At 35.7% G+C, this 16,307-nt stretch overlaps 1 protein-coding gene across 2 annotated transcripts in view; it reads right to left on the minus strand.

Moving 5' to 3' along the window:
* Nucleotides 1-486: 486 nt before the first annotated feature.
* The window catches only part of Zdhhc17 (zinc finger DHHC-type palmitoyltransferase 17), a 61,782-nt gene continuing 45,961 nt past the window's right edge, over nt 487-16,307 (minus strand). Inside the window, exons 11-17 of one of the 2 annotated variants that reach the window (XM_048359161.1) lie at nt 13,318-13,442; nt 12,298-12,360; nt 8,748-8,841; nt 7,685-7,768; nt 6,054-6,211; nt 4,775-4,869; nt 487-3,334 (exon numbers count right to left, since the gene is read on the minus strand). In XM_048359161.1, the coding sequence (XP_048215118.1) occupies nt 3,196-3,334; nt 4,775-4,869; nt 6,054-6,211; nt 7,685-7,768; nt 8,748-8,841; nt 12,298-12,360; nt 13,318-13,442 (758 nt within the window). In that variant the 3' untranslated portion in view covers nt 487-3,195. The remainder of the gene's footprint in view (nt 3,335-4,774; nt 4,870-6,053; nt 6,212-7,684; nt 7,769-8,747; nt 8,842-12,297; nt 12,361-13,317; nt 13,443-16,307) is intronic. The other variant, XM_048359168.1, reaches the window with a different exon arrangement.

Below are 16,307 nucleotides of genomic sequence, written 5' to 3' on the forward strand. Positions count from 1 at the left end.
TCATAAAATAATTATGAATTGAGGATGAATCCATTCTGAAAATACTCTTGTCTAATACTACTGGTCCCCAAACTGAACAACCACATGGCTAATAACAAAGAGTACCTTAAAATTTTTTGTTTTTTGAATTCGTTTTAAATTTGATTGCTTTGCCATGCAGTATTTTTAGTATACTGCATTCTGACTTACACTTAAAACTCAGGTTCATATAGTCCCTGAGAAGCCTCACTCCAAAATTAACTTCAGAATTCATAAAGAAAAAATTACTTTTATTAAAACTTATACACATGCATACAGAGAGAACTGAAAATTCCAGATAGGGAATTTTTAGAATATGACCTACTTCTCCAAAGTCCTAAACCATATGCCACTTTACTCCTACTTTAATAGGATATAAATATATAGGATTAATATTCATATGGGTACCATGACCATGGTGTCATCAATTTCCTCACAGAACTGAGTGAAGTTACAAACAACCACAGCTTAAGAGTCAATATTTATTCTGATTAATATTTTACAAAATTCTGACAGATATACATAAGGAGAACTAATTTATTAAACACTTTACAGGTTTTTCTTTCCACAAAGTAACACAGTAAGTAGCAAAATAATACTTGGCACAGTTATAAATAAACACAAATTAAAAACATCCATAGCTTAAGTATGATGCTGTTTTATGTCTGTTAATATTTCAAATTAATTCCTACAAACAACAAAATGAATGAAAAACTCCAAAGAAGTAATTCTTGTTTACAGCTGAGAATTAAGTTCTTATTTCCCGAAAGAATCCAATTAATTTGTATCAACTATTCCCAAAAGGTTCACCTCATAGACAACTTTAGAGCTAGGTTAAACTGGTTCCACACAGGACCTACGAAATAATGAAGCAGACGGTACACTGCTGCATAGCTGGCTCCCAGCCATCTGACAATTCCGAATTGCAGATTGACTGCTGCTATGAAATGGTTAGTACTAAAAGGATTCTCCTTGCAAGTATTTTCAACTTATACAATTAGATATTTTTTTCCTGTTTAACTGAGAGGCATCTCTTTTGTACTGAAAAGAATATTGTACCACAAAGAAAGCACATGGTAACAACATTCTTATTCTGAGAAAACCATCACAGTCTTTAACTGTTGATAAAAATGTATTTGATAAAAATTACAACTGAGTCTTCATGTGAAGTGATCAAAATACAAAAATTAAAACGAATCCTACTATTTTATAAATAACTTTGAATTAAAAAATTATCTAAAATTTCCCCCAATTATTAATCAAAACTATCAGAGACATTTGTACAGTTAACCAATTTTTTTTACATCCTATGACAAAATGCCACGATGCTATTGCCACCCCACACCCATCTCTTCCCTTTTCAAAAATAAAGTACATATGCCAATTTTCTAATATTAAAACACTCAGGTACACTAAGGGTCATCTTTTTTGATGTCTCACTGTGGTGAAAGCAATTACTATATAAAAATGGTAGTGCTTGGAAATACTGAACATCAATTATATACATTTTCACTGCTCCTCTTACTAAGGCAAGGGGCGGGTATACCACTAGATTGCTTTAATACCTGTACTTTTTGCATTTTACAAGGAATAACTAATTTTATCAAGCATCAGGCATGCAGTGAACTTGCAGAGTATAATGCCTATTAACAGCAATATTGAACATCACTGGAAGCTCATTAATATCTCCCTTTTTTTTGGTTGGAAAAAATGAGATGAGCAGCATTAAAAATACTAATACACAGACACAAAAAGAAAACTACTTGATAAATTATTTATATACAGATACACATTCTTTACACTGGTATAGCATCTGTCATCAGTTTGACTTCTCCCCCCCTTCACCCTCCCCCTAACCCTAATCCCTCTCACAAGTTTCCCACAGGTTGCTGGAACCACAACTTGCTACAGCATTTAAACAGGACTAAACCAAGTCTCACTCTGTAAACAATATTCATGAAGCAGTGACTAGTAATTCACCATGACGATATGGAAATGCTGCAACAAAAACTGATCAGTGCATCACATTTAACAAGCAAGAAAATCTTCCTGAAATGGTTTCAGACAGCATTAACAAACTTCAGAACATTCAATACTGGAAAGAAAATTGAAATGATTTGGGGGATTAAATCCTACTTTCTCTTAGGTTATTTAAAAACACAGGAATATACCATTAGCTTTTCTTTTATTCACATGTGCTATGTACAGAGGTCATGCTCCATCTTTAGCTTAAACTGTTGGCTTTTCTATAATTTGTTTTTCAGCTTGCAGCTCAGAATCTGTAAAGTTTATCCATCTATCTCTATTACTAAGAATTTTGCACGAGCTTATTTATTTTGCCTTTTGTTGGAAATCCCAACTCTTAAAAATTGGAAGATTTGCACATTAAATTAAATGTAATTTATGCTTCACTGGATATTATCTGCTAATATACATTCTATGCAGTGTATCATGCACTTAGGGCTTTTAATTTCAAGAAAATAATATGACTTAGTATACTCATGCAAGTGCTTCATTATCAGACCATAAAACCTCAGAGCAAGGTTACTACAAATTATTTCACTGAACTAGAAATAGGCCAGCATTGCAACAGCTGATGGAAACAAAATAGCACATTTCTTTGTGAACATTATTTCCTGTGTCTTTGAAGACACATTATAGTAGATCCCTAATAAAACCACATGATTCTTATCACAGTATTCACATGTACATTCTAAAATGTACACAATACTAGTCAATCACTTTAAGACAATTTTCCTGGAATTAGATGAAATACTTCCTGGTATTGCATCATAAAGTTTATCCACATAACAAATTTAGTTTTGGTTAAAACGGAACATTTCGGATCAGTATGCCATGTCTATCAATAGAATAAGGTTTACTCTTCATGAAAAATGTTATGAGAACAAAAAACAAAAAGGAGTATGTTGTGAATTCCCACATTAAGAACCATTAAAATTATTTTTATGACCTTTATTCTTTCCAGAAGTGGCAGTGTGTTCTATCCATGTTTACCTTTATTAATAAAAGTGTTGAAAAATAAGACTGTAAAATTCACTGTTAGCTCTACACATAGCATGCTATTGTTCCAAGGATGTGGATTTGAGTGTGAGAGACACAGACAGACACAATTTTCAGGCACCACTCAGCAATATGCTTCATAGGATAAAGATGTTGCTACACAAGTTGGTACCCCGATCCTGATATTTGGTCATATTCTATTGTATATTGTCTGGTCCAGTCCACGATAACAGGACGAAAGAGGCCACAGCAACGAAATTCAAAGAAGTCTATAACATTCCTTACACATCCATGGCTAAAAACAACCCCCAACGGAGAAAAAAATTAATTAGTACAAATGCTTTGATTCAAATTCAACATAAATAATTTCAATATAGCTTATTTTAACAATTTTTCCTAAACTTCTGTTTTTGGCAAGGAGACAAATTATGTCTCTAAAATTGAGAAACAAAATATAAGATAAAATAAACACAACATGAACACTGGATCTAAGTAAGATTAACAATTTGAAGAAGTATCAAACAGCTTTACACCTTATATAATGATTGTACCTGTAAGAGAATTCTTTGTTTTTATGTAAAGATTTGATAGCTTCCCAGAAGTATGCAATAATTCATACTAAAAAGCCTGAGAGTAAAGAGTATTAGTATTTCATATAATTAGATACTACTATTTCTAAGCATCAAAGTAAATGTAAATTCTCAACATATACATAAAGCAGTACCATAAATATGTACAGCTAATGAAATGAATTCCATGTTATAGTATTAAGAACTAACCAATAGGGCTGGGAATATGGCCTAGTGGCAAGAGAGCTTGCCTCATATACATGAAGCCCTGGGTTCAATTCCCCAGTACCACATATATGGAAAACGGCCAGAAGTGGCGCTGTGGCTCAAGTGGCAGAGTGCTAGCCTTGAGCAAAAGGAAGCCAGGGATAGTGCTCAGGCCCTGAGTCCAAGGCCCAGGACTGGCAAAAAAAAAAAAAGAACTAACCAATACTACTTAGAAATCTGAAATTAAATAAGTTTTTGGGGGAGAATGGGAGGGCTGTTCCTGGGGCTTGAACTCTGGGCATGGGTGCTGTTCCTGAAGATCCTTTTCTCAAAGCTAGTGCTCTACACTTTAGCCACAGTGCCACTTCCGGCTTTTTCTGAGTAGTTTATTGGTGATAAGTCTCACGGACTTTCCTGACTAGACTGGCTTCGAACTTCAACCCTCAGCCTCCTAAGGAGGAGGCTGAAGTGAACTTGACTTCACATTCCCTCAAGGTTACTGAAGCTGGGTGCTAGTGGCTCATGCCTGTAATCCTAGCTACTAGGCAGGCACTAAGACAGGAGCTCACTTTTTGCCTGGGTTGGCCTGGACCCAATCCTATTTGTACTTCCCATGGAGTAGTAGAGATGACTGGTGTGCCAACAATGCTTAGCTTAGTATTGGTTGAGATTGGGCATTCTTGAGAAATTTCTAAGGTGACCTTAAACCTTGATCCTCCAACCTAAACCACATAGGTAGCTAAGATTATAGGGCATGAGCCACCATACCCAGGCTTAAGTTCAGTAATGTTTAAAAATTAGTTCACATATTGCTAGAGGAAAGACATAGTCCTTATTTCACATTCTATTGCCATCGCTAAAGAAAACACTTTCTTTGATGTATTCACTAGACAATTACTGAATTTGCTTACAAAGACTATGTATCAAGGGAAAATATAAAATTTATAATATGTACATACTTGAATGGGCTTTCAATAGATGTTGTTGTTACTTTAAAGTGCTTGTATCTTCTGGCATTCATTCTTTCATTTGTTGTAATGCCTAAACATGATATCTACAAAGAAAAAGAAAGGAACTCATTACTTCATTTTAATATTTAATGTAAAAAAGTTAACTGTCAAGGGGACTAGCATTGTAGTTTTCCATCAGAGAGCTAGTCTACATGATATCACTGACTGTGAAAATGAGTCGATTAAATATGAAAAATATTTTAAAACAAGTAACCAGTAATTATGCACATATATATATATATATATATATATATATATGGATGCTGTGTGTACACAGACAATATCACCACTGGCCTTTTTTATAATGAGCTTTCTTTAAAATCCACAATTTAGGTAGGTACCTATAATCTTAGCTACTCAGGAGGCTAAAATCTGAGAATCATGGTTCAAAGACATCCTAGACTTTAATTTCCAATCGTCATCAAAAAGGTAGAACTGGAGAAGTGGCTTAAGTGGTAGAATACCAGCTGTGATGGAAAAAGCTAAGGAGAAGAGCAAGGCCGTAGGTTCATGGCCCAGTACTGACACAAGAAAGAAAAAACCTGCAGCTCAGCCAAGCGTGGTGGCACTAGCCTTTCATTGTAGACAGCCAGTAGTGAAGGCAAGTTTGGGCAATATAGAGTTTCAAAAACCAAAATCCTTAGTTTGTAAAATCAGTGAGTAAATAATGATATATAGTAAAATAGTACAATAAAGTAAACATAAATGGCATCAATTTAAGCTTGCACATATCCAAGTGCATATATCTAAATTGTGAATACAAAATTTTCTGCTGAAAGCAATACAAAGTCAGAAATTCATAATACAGGAAGAGAAAGGAGGAAGAGAGGTTAAAATGTGTAATTTACATATATATACAAATATATGTATATATACGTGTGTGTGTGTGTGTGTGTGTGTGTTGCCACTTGGGACTCAGGGCCTGAGCACTGTCCCTGGCTTCTTTTTGCTCAAGGCTAGCACTCTACCTTTTGAGCCACAGCACCACATCCAGATTTTTGTGTTTATGTTCGATCCTGAAGAATTGAACCCAGGGCTTCATGCATGCTAGGGCAGCACTCTACCACTAAGCCATATTCCCAGCCCCAGAAAAATATTTTTTTTGAAAAAAATTAATCCTTAAAAAGCCAAAGAAGTTAAGAGAGAATACCTTTATTGTCATTTTGACAGGGAAGGAATTTTTCAAATATTTAAGCACTGAAGAAACAAAGAATGCATTTGCACATACCTGGTACATCTGACACATGAGTAACACAGCCACCCACATGAAATGAAAAACACTATTCAGAAACATCCAAAACATCCAAGGTGAACAAGTAGCAATCTGAGTAATATATGTCCAAAATCCATCCTTGTTGTAGGTGGTCTCACAGTGAAGGCCCCAGTCTAAAGCCAGAAGAAAGTGATTGAGACTTACTCAATAGTCATCCGACCAACTCAGAGAAGCATCTGTGCTGGTACCACTTAGATGGCACAATCTAACAGTCTATATGTAACTGATAACACATAAGAACAAATGTTTCTATGCTCTTGAATACTGCCAATGTCTATTAGCAAAAAAAGAAAAATAGAAAAGCAGAAATCTTAAAAAAAAAGTACCACAATTTGGAAATAAACTATGTTCTATGATATCACATCTACATAATAATTTAAAAAAAAGACGATACAAAGACAAAGTGAAAATGTTTTGGAGGACCTGTAACAGAATCACTTTAGGTGGAATTTTCCTGACACAAATCCTGCTCCTTAGCTAAGCACCAGTTGCTCATGCCTGTAATAATCCTAGCTACTCAGGAGGCTGTGATCTGAGGATCACAGTTCAAAGCCAGCCCAGGCAGGAAAGTTCATGATACTCTTCTCTCCAATGAAATACTCAAAAAAGCCGCAAGTGGCACAGTGGCTCAAGTTAGAACAGTGCTCACCACAGTGCTTGCTATGAGCAAAAGAAGCTCAGGGCCAGTACTCAGGCCGAGTTTAAGCCCCAGGGCTGGCAACACTCTCTCTCTCTCTCTCTCCCTCTCTCTCTCTCCCCTTGAGAACTGCTGCCAAAAGAAGTGGCAGGAAAGTGTTTATCTCTCAAATGATGTACCAAAATATTTTAGTGGGTAGGAGGACTAAGAAACAATCCAAGATATATTTTTAAGCCAGGATGTAGTACAGTTAACCTCCCAAGTCCTGAAGTACAGTTACTAACATCTTCATTTAAACTCTTGTCCAGCTTGGGTTCTCAATGCAACAAAACCCCATTTTCCCGTAAGATACTAAACTCATATTATCAAGAATGACAACTTAAGACAGTAACTTCTAAATATAAGACAATAATTATACCTTACTTTTCAGAACATCTCATGTACTGTACAAAGTTAGATTTATTTTTCCAACTGTTTGGTAAAAAAGAGGAATCAACACCATTGCTGCGTCTACATATTACTAGTCATGCAAGCATGTGTAGTGAAATGCTGGTGTATTTTACCCATAAGCTTTTCAATGCCTACTAAACAAACAGAAGATACACACACTAAGAAGGGCTTATACCATATGAAAAATATATTTAATCTATTTTATATATTTTTTATTCCCAGGTGCCGAAAACAAATATCTGTATCTATCTACTAATCTATCTTAAAAAAAAATTTTTTTTTATGGTCCTAGGACTTCAAATCTGGGAGCTGTCCTGAGCTTTTGTGTTCAAGGCTAGTACTCTACCATTTGAGCCACAGCTCCATTTCTGGCTTTCTTTGTGCAAACGATATTTTTTATTAAAAACTTTTATCATTCCATTAATTTGTTAATACAGTTAAGTATAACCTGAGCATGCAAACAATTGTTTTAAGAAAGCAAAAAACTAATTGTACTCACAAGAAACACAACCATAAATCATCCAGCAGATCATAAAAAGCAAGAAGAATAGGTAGCCCATAAAGTATCTATGGTTGCCTGCACCTAAAGAACAACACAGAAGCAATTTTTTTCCAGCTAAGAAAAAACAATTGGTAATACCTTTGAGGGGCATGCTATGAAAGGTGGGATACAATTTAGACAATAATAACATTATTTTAAAAACTGGTTTTCAGAAAATAAATGCTTTAGTAAGTTTTAAAATAAAAATGCTTATAATTACACACAGATGTGATGACTGTAATGATGTTTGTTCCAAAGGCAAGAGTCCCAAAAGAATCTGATGAACAGTTTTTACTTTAAATCCAAGTCTCTTTTTATTTTATTTTCAGAAAGATTCAAATAACCTTATCTTATAATACTTCTACTACTTTACAACCAAGTCTTCAGAGGCTTCTCTCCAACAGTCAAAGCTTTCATAATGCTTGCCTTCTATGGCCTCATACAATTTCCAAGGCCATCTCGTAGATAACTTCATTGTCACTTTAGATTACAATGAAGAATGATTATTCATGAACAATGAACTGTGCAGAATTCTTACCTTTCATCCCTCTGTCATTTGAAATATTACCTTACTTTCTGTAGTCTTAATGTAAAATAAGAAATATCTGCCTCTTTATTAGATAAGTGTCATTGTTACCCAATGGAGAAAGCATAACAAAGAAGGCAGCAGAGAGAATGGTAGCAAAACATCAATTTCTCTCTTTTTCTATTTTTCTGTCAGTCCTTGAGTTTGAACTCAGGGCCTGTGCACTGTCCCTGAGCTTCTTTTGCTCAAGGCTAACACAATACCTCTTGAGCTACATTACCACTTCTGGCCTTTTTTGTTTATGGGTACTGAGGAATCAAACCCAGGGCTTCATGCATGCTAGGCAAGCACTCTACCACTAAGCCACATTCCCAGCCCCCATCAATCTCGTTAAGACACTGATTTTCTAACTTTTTGTCTCTCCCAATTGAGTTGCTGTTTTAGGGCAATCAGTAACTTAAATGAACAATAATGTACTTAGAAATTACTACTTACCTACACAGTTACCCACCCATGGGCAATGGTGATCAAATTTTGCTATACAACGGTTACACACACCACAGTGTTTGGACCTCACTGGTTTCCGAATCTGTTAAGAGGCACAGTAAAGACATTTTTACCTTCTCAAAATACAATTATGAAAAAACAAAGTATGTTTTTAACCAGATTATATTATTGTTTCAAAAATCAACACAAACAAAAATTACTATTATCTTAATGTAAGAACAACTACAATGCAGATTTTTAAAAAGATGTTAGACCAATCTGATGTTTTGAGGAATGATACTATATTTATCTCTCTTAAACCTCTGATTTAAAAAAACACTCTGAAAGCTCATTAGTGACCATGATATTGATTGCTCTTACAAAGTAAAACTGTTCCTTAGTTTAAAAAAAATAGTGAGTGAAAGCATCTTTCACAACTCAAAATTATTAATAAAATTGCTTTCCTATAATTAGTCCTGTATGTGTACACTGATTTCTCCTTCAGTGTATCTTAAGATTTTGAAAGTTCATCATGTTCCCTTTTCAGAATTTAGATAGTCACTGTTTCTTGCAATTGAAAGAAACATAAATCCCTTATTTAGCTCTTGACAGGCAACAAAAAACTGTCTTTTAAAAGTGTCTTGAAATAATTTTTACCCTCTGTGCAAAATCAGACAAAATACAAAAATTCATTGGTGATTTTCAAAGGGATGCAGTGTCACTGCTAATTATATGACAAGAGCTAGAGTTTTAGCCCATGACAGAAGTAAATTTTTTCTAATATCCTCCACCAACCACATTGTTGTTTCAATAAAAGCAATGCCATGGGGCTGGGAGTGTAGCTTAGTGGTAGAGTGTTTGCCTACCTTGCATGAAGCCCTGGGTTCTATTCCTCAGCACTATATAAACAGAAAAAGCCCGAAGTGGCGCTGTGGCTCAAAAGGTAGAGTGCTAGCCTTGAGCAAAAAGAAGCCAGGGACAGTGCTCAGGCCCTGAGTCCAAGCCCCAGGACTGAAAAAAAACAAAAAACAGTGCCATTTCCTAACACTCAGTATCAAGTTTGCTCTATTCTGAAGTACCAGAAAAAGTTAGACGGTATAGTTATTATACCTATAGAAAAAAAAACAACACCCGGGGATCAAAGGAAAAGATGAGCTGTTGTTTATCCACAGATGTGAGGTTAAATCTATTTAAGAAAGAAGTGTGAACACCCTCACTTTCAACTTCATCTATATTTTCCCTTTGGGAAACAATAGCCAAAAATGTGAGCAAGAGACTAAATCGTGAAGAGGTGACTTGGTCTCCAGGTTTCTGAACATAATAGCTCACTAACATTCAATGCATTTTTAGAAAACTGATCAATATATTTTCTTAGGGGCTTGTCTATCAATGCAAAGGATGCCCATACAATGACAACTAACTCTTAGATTTAAATCATTTTATGGTAGAGAATAAGCTCCTTATAAGACAAAGCTATCCCAAAGAATGACTTGGTTTAAAATATATAGTAGACGGTTTCTGTTATAAAGACAAAATATTTTGATCTTATCAGATATATATTCAATAATAAAACTGCTACCTTGGCTGGGCACCAGTGGCTCATGCCTATAATCCTAACTACTCAGGAAGCTGAGATCAGAGGACTGCAGTTCAAAGCTAGTGTGAGAAGAGAGTCTGTGAGAATTTTATCTCCAACTAACCAGCAAAAAGACCTAAGTCAAACTGTGGTTCTAAGACAGTGCCCAAGTCCTGAGTTCAAGCACTGGTATCAGCCAGAACAACAACAACCCCCACTGCTACCTCTATCAAATGATTATGAAATATGTCATCATATGTGATGAGTACAGTAGTGCATAGAAACGTTCAAGAGTACTGAACTCATAAATTATTCATTGTAAAGCACAAAAACAAAACTTTCTAAGCAAATGCCTCAAAACAAAACTGAATCTAGTCAATACCCTAAAAATGCTTACAAAAGTAAAGCACTGTTTATTTTGAGCACCCAGTATCTGAACTAATCAAAGAACCATAAATGTAACCACCTAATCTAGGAAATTAGGGTTCTGTTACCAAAGACTATTTATAATTTTGAACAAAATCAACCACTTTATTATTAACCAATACTAAGATATTAGTTACTTGTGATGTATAAAATATATATATATATATATATATATATATGTGTGTGTGTGTGTGTGATCTGGGAATATATCCAATACGATTTAGGGATATTTCAATGGCAAAAAGTGATTTAATGCTGGGAACCAGGGGCTCACGTCTGCAATCCTAGCTACTCAGGAGGCTAAGATCTGAGGATTGTGGTTCAAAGCTAGCCTGGGCAGCAAAGTCCATGAGAATCATCTCCAGTTAACCACCAGAAAACCAGAAGTGGCTCTGTGTCTCAAACTGGTAGAGTGCTAGACTTGAGTGAAAAAATTCAAGGACACTGGCCAGGCCCTGAATTCAAGCCCCAGGACAGACCAAAAAAAAAAAAAAAAAGATTAAAACATTGTAACTCTCACATGTAAGAAGGAACATTATTCCTATTAGTTTGAAGTGATGGGGATACTGATACAAATGAGCTCTAAGAATGAAGATAATCACTTAAAAGCTTTTAACTGTATTTTTTTTTGTGTGTTTTCTTTTTTGGTACTGGGGATCGAACCCAGGACGTTGCACTTGCTAGGCAAGCACTTTTGCCACTGAGCTACATCCCAGCCCCACTTAAAAGCTTTTAAAAGAATCACCGCAACAATCTATTATTTCCTTCAAATACTTAAAAAGAAATTAAATAAAAGAGAAAAGTACTGTTTGATAAAAAATTGATGTCTACAACAAAAGTGTCAATATTACTAATATAGACTATAAAACAAATGTTACTCAATTTCATACTATTTGATTACATATGACTTAAGATGACTACTTTTAGAATCCACGACAAAATAATTCAGTTACATAAATAGTACCGAGGGCTGGGAATATGGCCTCGTGGCAAGAGTGCTTGCCTCGTATACATGAAGCCCTGGCTTCGATTCCTCAGCACCACATATATAGAAAAGGCCAGAAGTAGCACTGTGGCTCAAGTGGCAGAGTACTACCCTTGAGCAAAATGAAGCCAGGGACAGTGTACTCAGGCCCTGAGTCCCAAGCCCCAGGACTGGCCAAAAAGACAAACAAACCTGAAAATGAACTTGTTGGAAAGCTATCTTATCTGAAAAGTTATCTAATACATTTTCAATGTTTTAAATTCAAGAACTCTTAAAATGAAGTTAAAAATAATAAATTTTTAAAAATGTACTATTTTTCAAATTTATTGAGTTAAATTTTAAGACACAAGAAAGAGAATGAGTATAAACGAAAAGCAGTACTGAATGACAAATGTCAGGTCTACTATAAGGAAAAGGAACAATGGGAAAGAGAAATCCTGCCTCCTCTTTTACCAAGGACTAACAGGTATTTTGGAGGGGAGGGGTACAAAGAAACTTTCCTTGCTCCTCACATCCTGTGTACTAAACTACTGTCTGGAGGAAGGAGAGAAAAACAGAAAAGACAGTATTACCAAGCAGGTACTACAGAATATACTGAGGTCCAGACTTCCCGTCTCTGCAAGCTCAACTATTGTCTGTGAATTAAAAGAATATACATTATTTCACTACCATACATTAAACACGATGCTCATCTTTACATTCCCTGTGCTTTCAAGAAAGAAAAAAATAAAATAAAAATGACGTCTTTTGCTTACAATTTCATTATAATGTGAGTATAGTCAGAGTGGCAAATTCAAGTACACCAGAAGAAAAGGAGGTTAGACCATAAGAACTTGCTACTTCCCATTTATTCTGGACAAAATTTATTTAGTCTTTAGCTGCTGGTAAGAGAACAGTTCTTAAAACAACATAAAATGCTTTTAGTTCAATTCTCTATAAAACATATTTTTTGACTCTAGTTTCAAGCCTATGTGTTATACAAAAAATGTCCTGGATCATACATAGAAATATTTTATCTACTGGGATGGGATTTCTTTCTTTCTTTCTTTTTTTTTTTTGGTCAGTCCTGGGGCTTGGACTCAGGGCCTGAGCACTGTCCCTGGCTTCTTTTTGCTCAAAGCTAGCACTCTGCCACTTAAGCCACAGCACACTTCTGGCTGTTTTCTGTATATGTGGTGCTGGGGAATCGAACCCAGGGCCTCATGTATATGAGGCAGTGGGATGGGATTTCTAAAGTACTAATCAATTTGGTGGCCAGTTTATAAAGTCATTCAACAATCTGAATGCACAGGATTTGCTCAAGACTTACAAAGATTTTTTTACAAAGATAACACAGCATTTGTTTAAGTATTCAATCTCTGTATTCAATCCCTAGCAGTAAAGAATAAAAAAAAAGCAGTCAAAATAGTCTTGAAAGAAGCATAAACTTATAAAATATCACAAAAATGTAAGACAAGTATTGCAAGAGCCCAAAGGGTGAGTCGCAAATAAACTACACATAATCTTAATTTGATATGAAACTTCTTTATATTGTAAAGACAGATTCTTAACTATGTACTCTACTTATCTGCTATAAATATTATAAGCTGTACCTTTTTCTTTTGTTCTTCTGTAGCTTTAATAATCCCTGGATCTGATTTCCAAGATTTTCCAAAATTGTAGAAAAGTGCAATACTATTGGCAAGGAATGGAAGATGAATAGATAAAAAGTTGAGATGTACCTAAAGTTAAGGAATCTAAAGAAGCAACGATGAGTTATTATATATAATTTTAATTCATAAGATTTTACCATACAACATGTGTTACAACATTATGTTTTGTCAGGCACTGTGTGGTGGCTCCCACCTATGAAACTAGCTACTCAGGAGGCTGAGATCTGAGGATTGTGGTTCAAAGCCAGCATGAGCAGGAAATATCAGACTCTTGGATAAAACTTAAAGCCATGCATAAGTAACATCCATTTATAATACTATTTACATGTCAGGTGTATACTACTATTATCTATACTTTAGAAAAAAAGTGAAAAACAGAGTATTTAAAATAGATGAGGTAATGATAAACAAGAAGATTGGCTTTATTCATATTATATATATATATATTCAATAAGACATAACACTAAGAACTATTTTAAAAGTGCAAATAACAGTGCTTTAAAAAAATATTTACTCATTCCCCCTAAACTCAGGAACAAGACAAGGATGCCCACTCTCCCCACTTCTTTTCAACATAGTGCTGGAATCCCTAGCCATAGCAATAAGGCAAGAGGAGGACATCAAAGGGATCCACATTGGCAAGGAAGAAATCAAGTTATCCCTGTTCGCAGATGACATGATCTTATATCTGAAGGACCCAAAAAACTCAGTCCCCAAACTCCTACACCTAATAAACCATTTTGGCAAAGTAGCAGGATACAAAATCGATCCACAAAAGTCAGCAGCTTTTCTGTACACCAGCAATATACAAACAGAAAAGGAAATTATGGAAACAGTTCCATTTACAGTAGCCAAAAAAAGAATAAAGTACCTAGGGATCAACTTAACCAAGGTCGTGACGGACCTATTTAATGAAAACTATAAAAATCTAATAAGGGAAATCAAAGAAGACACAAGGAGATGGAAAGACCTCCCATGCTCATGGGTAGGCAGAATCAATATAGTGAAAATGGCCATATTGCCCAAATTGTTATACAATTTCAATGCAATCCCTATCAAAATCCCAGTCACATTCTTCACTGAAATAGAGAAAGCAATCCATAAATTCATATGGAACAGCAAAAGACCTAGAATAGCCAAAGCAATCCTAGGCAAAAAAAAGCAGTGCTGGAGGTATCACAATACCAGACTTCAAGCTCTACTATAGGGCCACCATAACAAAAACAGCCTGGTATTGGTATAAAAACAGACCGGAAGTCCAATGGATTCGAATTGAAGATCCAGAAATAAAACCGCACTCTTACAGTCAGCTGATATTCGACAAAGGAGCTAAAGACATACAATGGAATAAACATAGCCTCTTCAACTACTGGTGCTGGGAGAACTGGGCAGCCATATGCAGAAAACTCAAAGTAGACCCAAGCCTATCACTATGCACCAAGATCAACTCAAAATGGATCAACGACCTCAATATCAGACCTGAATCCTTGAAACTACTGAAGGACAGAGTAGGAAAGATGCTAGAACTTATAGGCACAGGAAGAAACTTCCTGAATAGAGTCCTAGGGGCACAACAAATAGGGGAGAGACACGACAAATGGGACTACTACAAATTAAAAAGTTTCTGCACAGCTAAGGACATAGCCACCAAAACAGAAAGACAGCCAACCATATGGGAAAGGATCTTTACCAGCACAGCAACAGACAAAGGCCTAATATCTGTCATCTACAGAGAACTCAAAAAACTAAGCCCCTCCAAGCCCAATAAACCAATTAGGAAATGGGCAAAGGAGCTAAAGAGAGACTTCACAAGAGAAGAAATAAAAATGGCAAAGAAACATATGAGGAAATGCTCAACATCCCTGGTAGTAAAGGAAATGCAAATAAAAACAACCCTGAGATACCACCTCACTCCAGTTAGAATTGGCCTATACTCTGAACTCAGGCAACAACAAATGCTGGAGGGGGTACGGGGAAAGAGGAACCCTTCTCCATTGTTGGTGGGAGTGCAAATTAGTACAACCACTTTGGAGAACAGTATGGAGGTTTCTCAAAAAGCTCAATATAGACCTACCCTATGACCCAGCCATACCACTCCTAGGCATCTATCCTAAACAGCAAGTCCCAAGATATCAAAAAGACATTTGTACTTCCATGTGTATTGCGGCACAATTCACAATAGCCAAAATATGGAAACAACCCAGATGCCCCTCCACAGATGAATGGATCCAAAAATATGGTACCTATACACAATGGAATACTACATAGCGATTAGGAATGGTGAAATATTGTTATTCGCAGGGAAATGGTCAGAACTCGAACAACAGAAAACAAAGAGGCATGATCTCCCTGATACATGACTGTTAAGAAAGGGAGATGGAGAGACAGTAGAGACCAGGTCTGTGAAACAAAAAACTGCTTGTCAAATGGTATTTCCCACAGGATTGGGGCAGCGACCCAACAGTATGTAACTAAAACCAAACAACTACTCAACATATAAAGGTCAAAAATCGACCTCTCAGTGGAATACAATAGCTCAAAAGCTATGTATGTATGTTCAAATAAGTCTACTGTCGACATATTGTCTAATATCAACATTACATTTAAAGCCCTAGGCGAATTTTCTTGGGCTTGGCCACGTGGCTACTGTATATGTTCTTGATAAATTGTATATTGTATATATGTCTACCTGACCTAGAGAAGGGAAAGAAAAACAGGGCGTAAGATATCACAAGAAATGTACACACTGCTCTACTATGTAACTGTACCCTTTTTGCACAACACCTTGTCAAAAAAATTTGTGTTCAATTAATAAAGAAATTAAATTAAAAAAAATTTACTTACTGACTTAGAAATATGAGAACTCCAAGTGTGGCTATGATTTTGGAACTCAAGTTTAAAAGAAAATTAAGCAAGGCCACAACAAAAAG

The sequence above is a fragment of the Perognathus longimembris genome, chromosome 1, assembly GCF_023159225.1.
Source record: "Perognathus longimembris pacificus isolate PPM17 chromosome 1, ASM2315922v1, whole genome shotgun sequence".
NCBI classification, from domain to species: domain Eukaryota; kingdom Metazoa; phylum Chordata; class Mammalia; order Rodentia; family Heteromyidae; genus Perognathus; species Perognathus longimembris.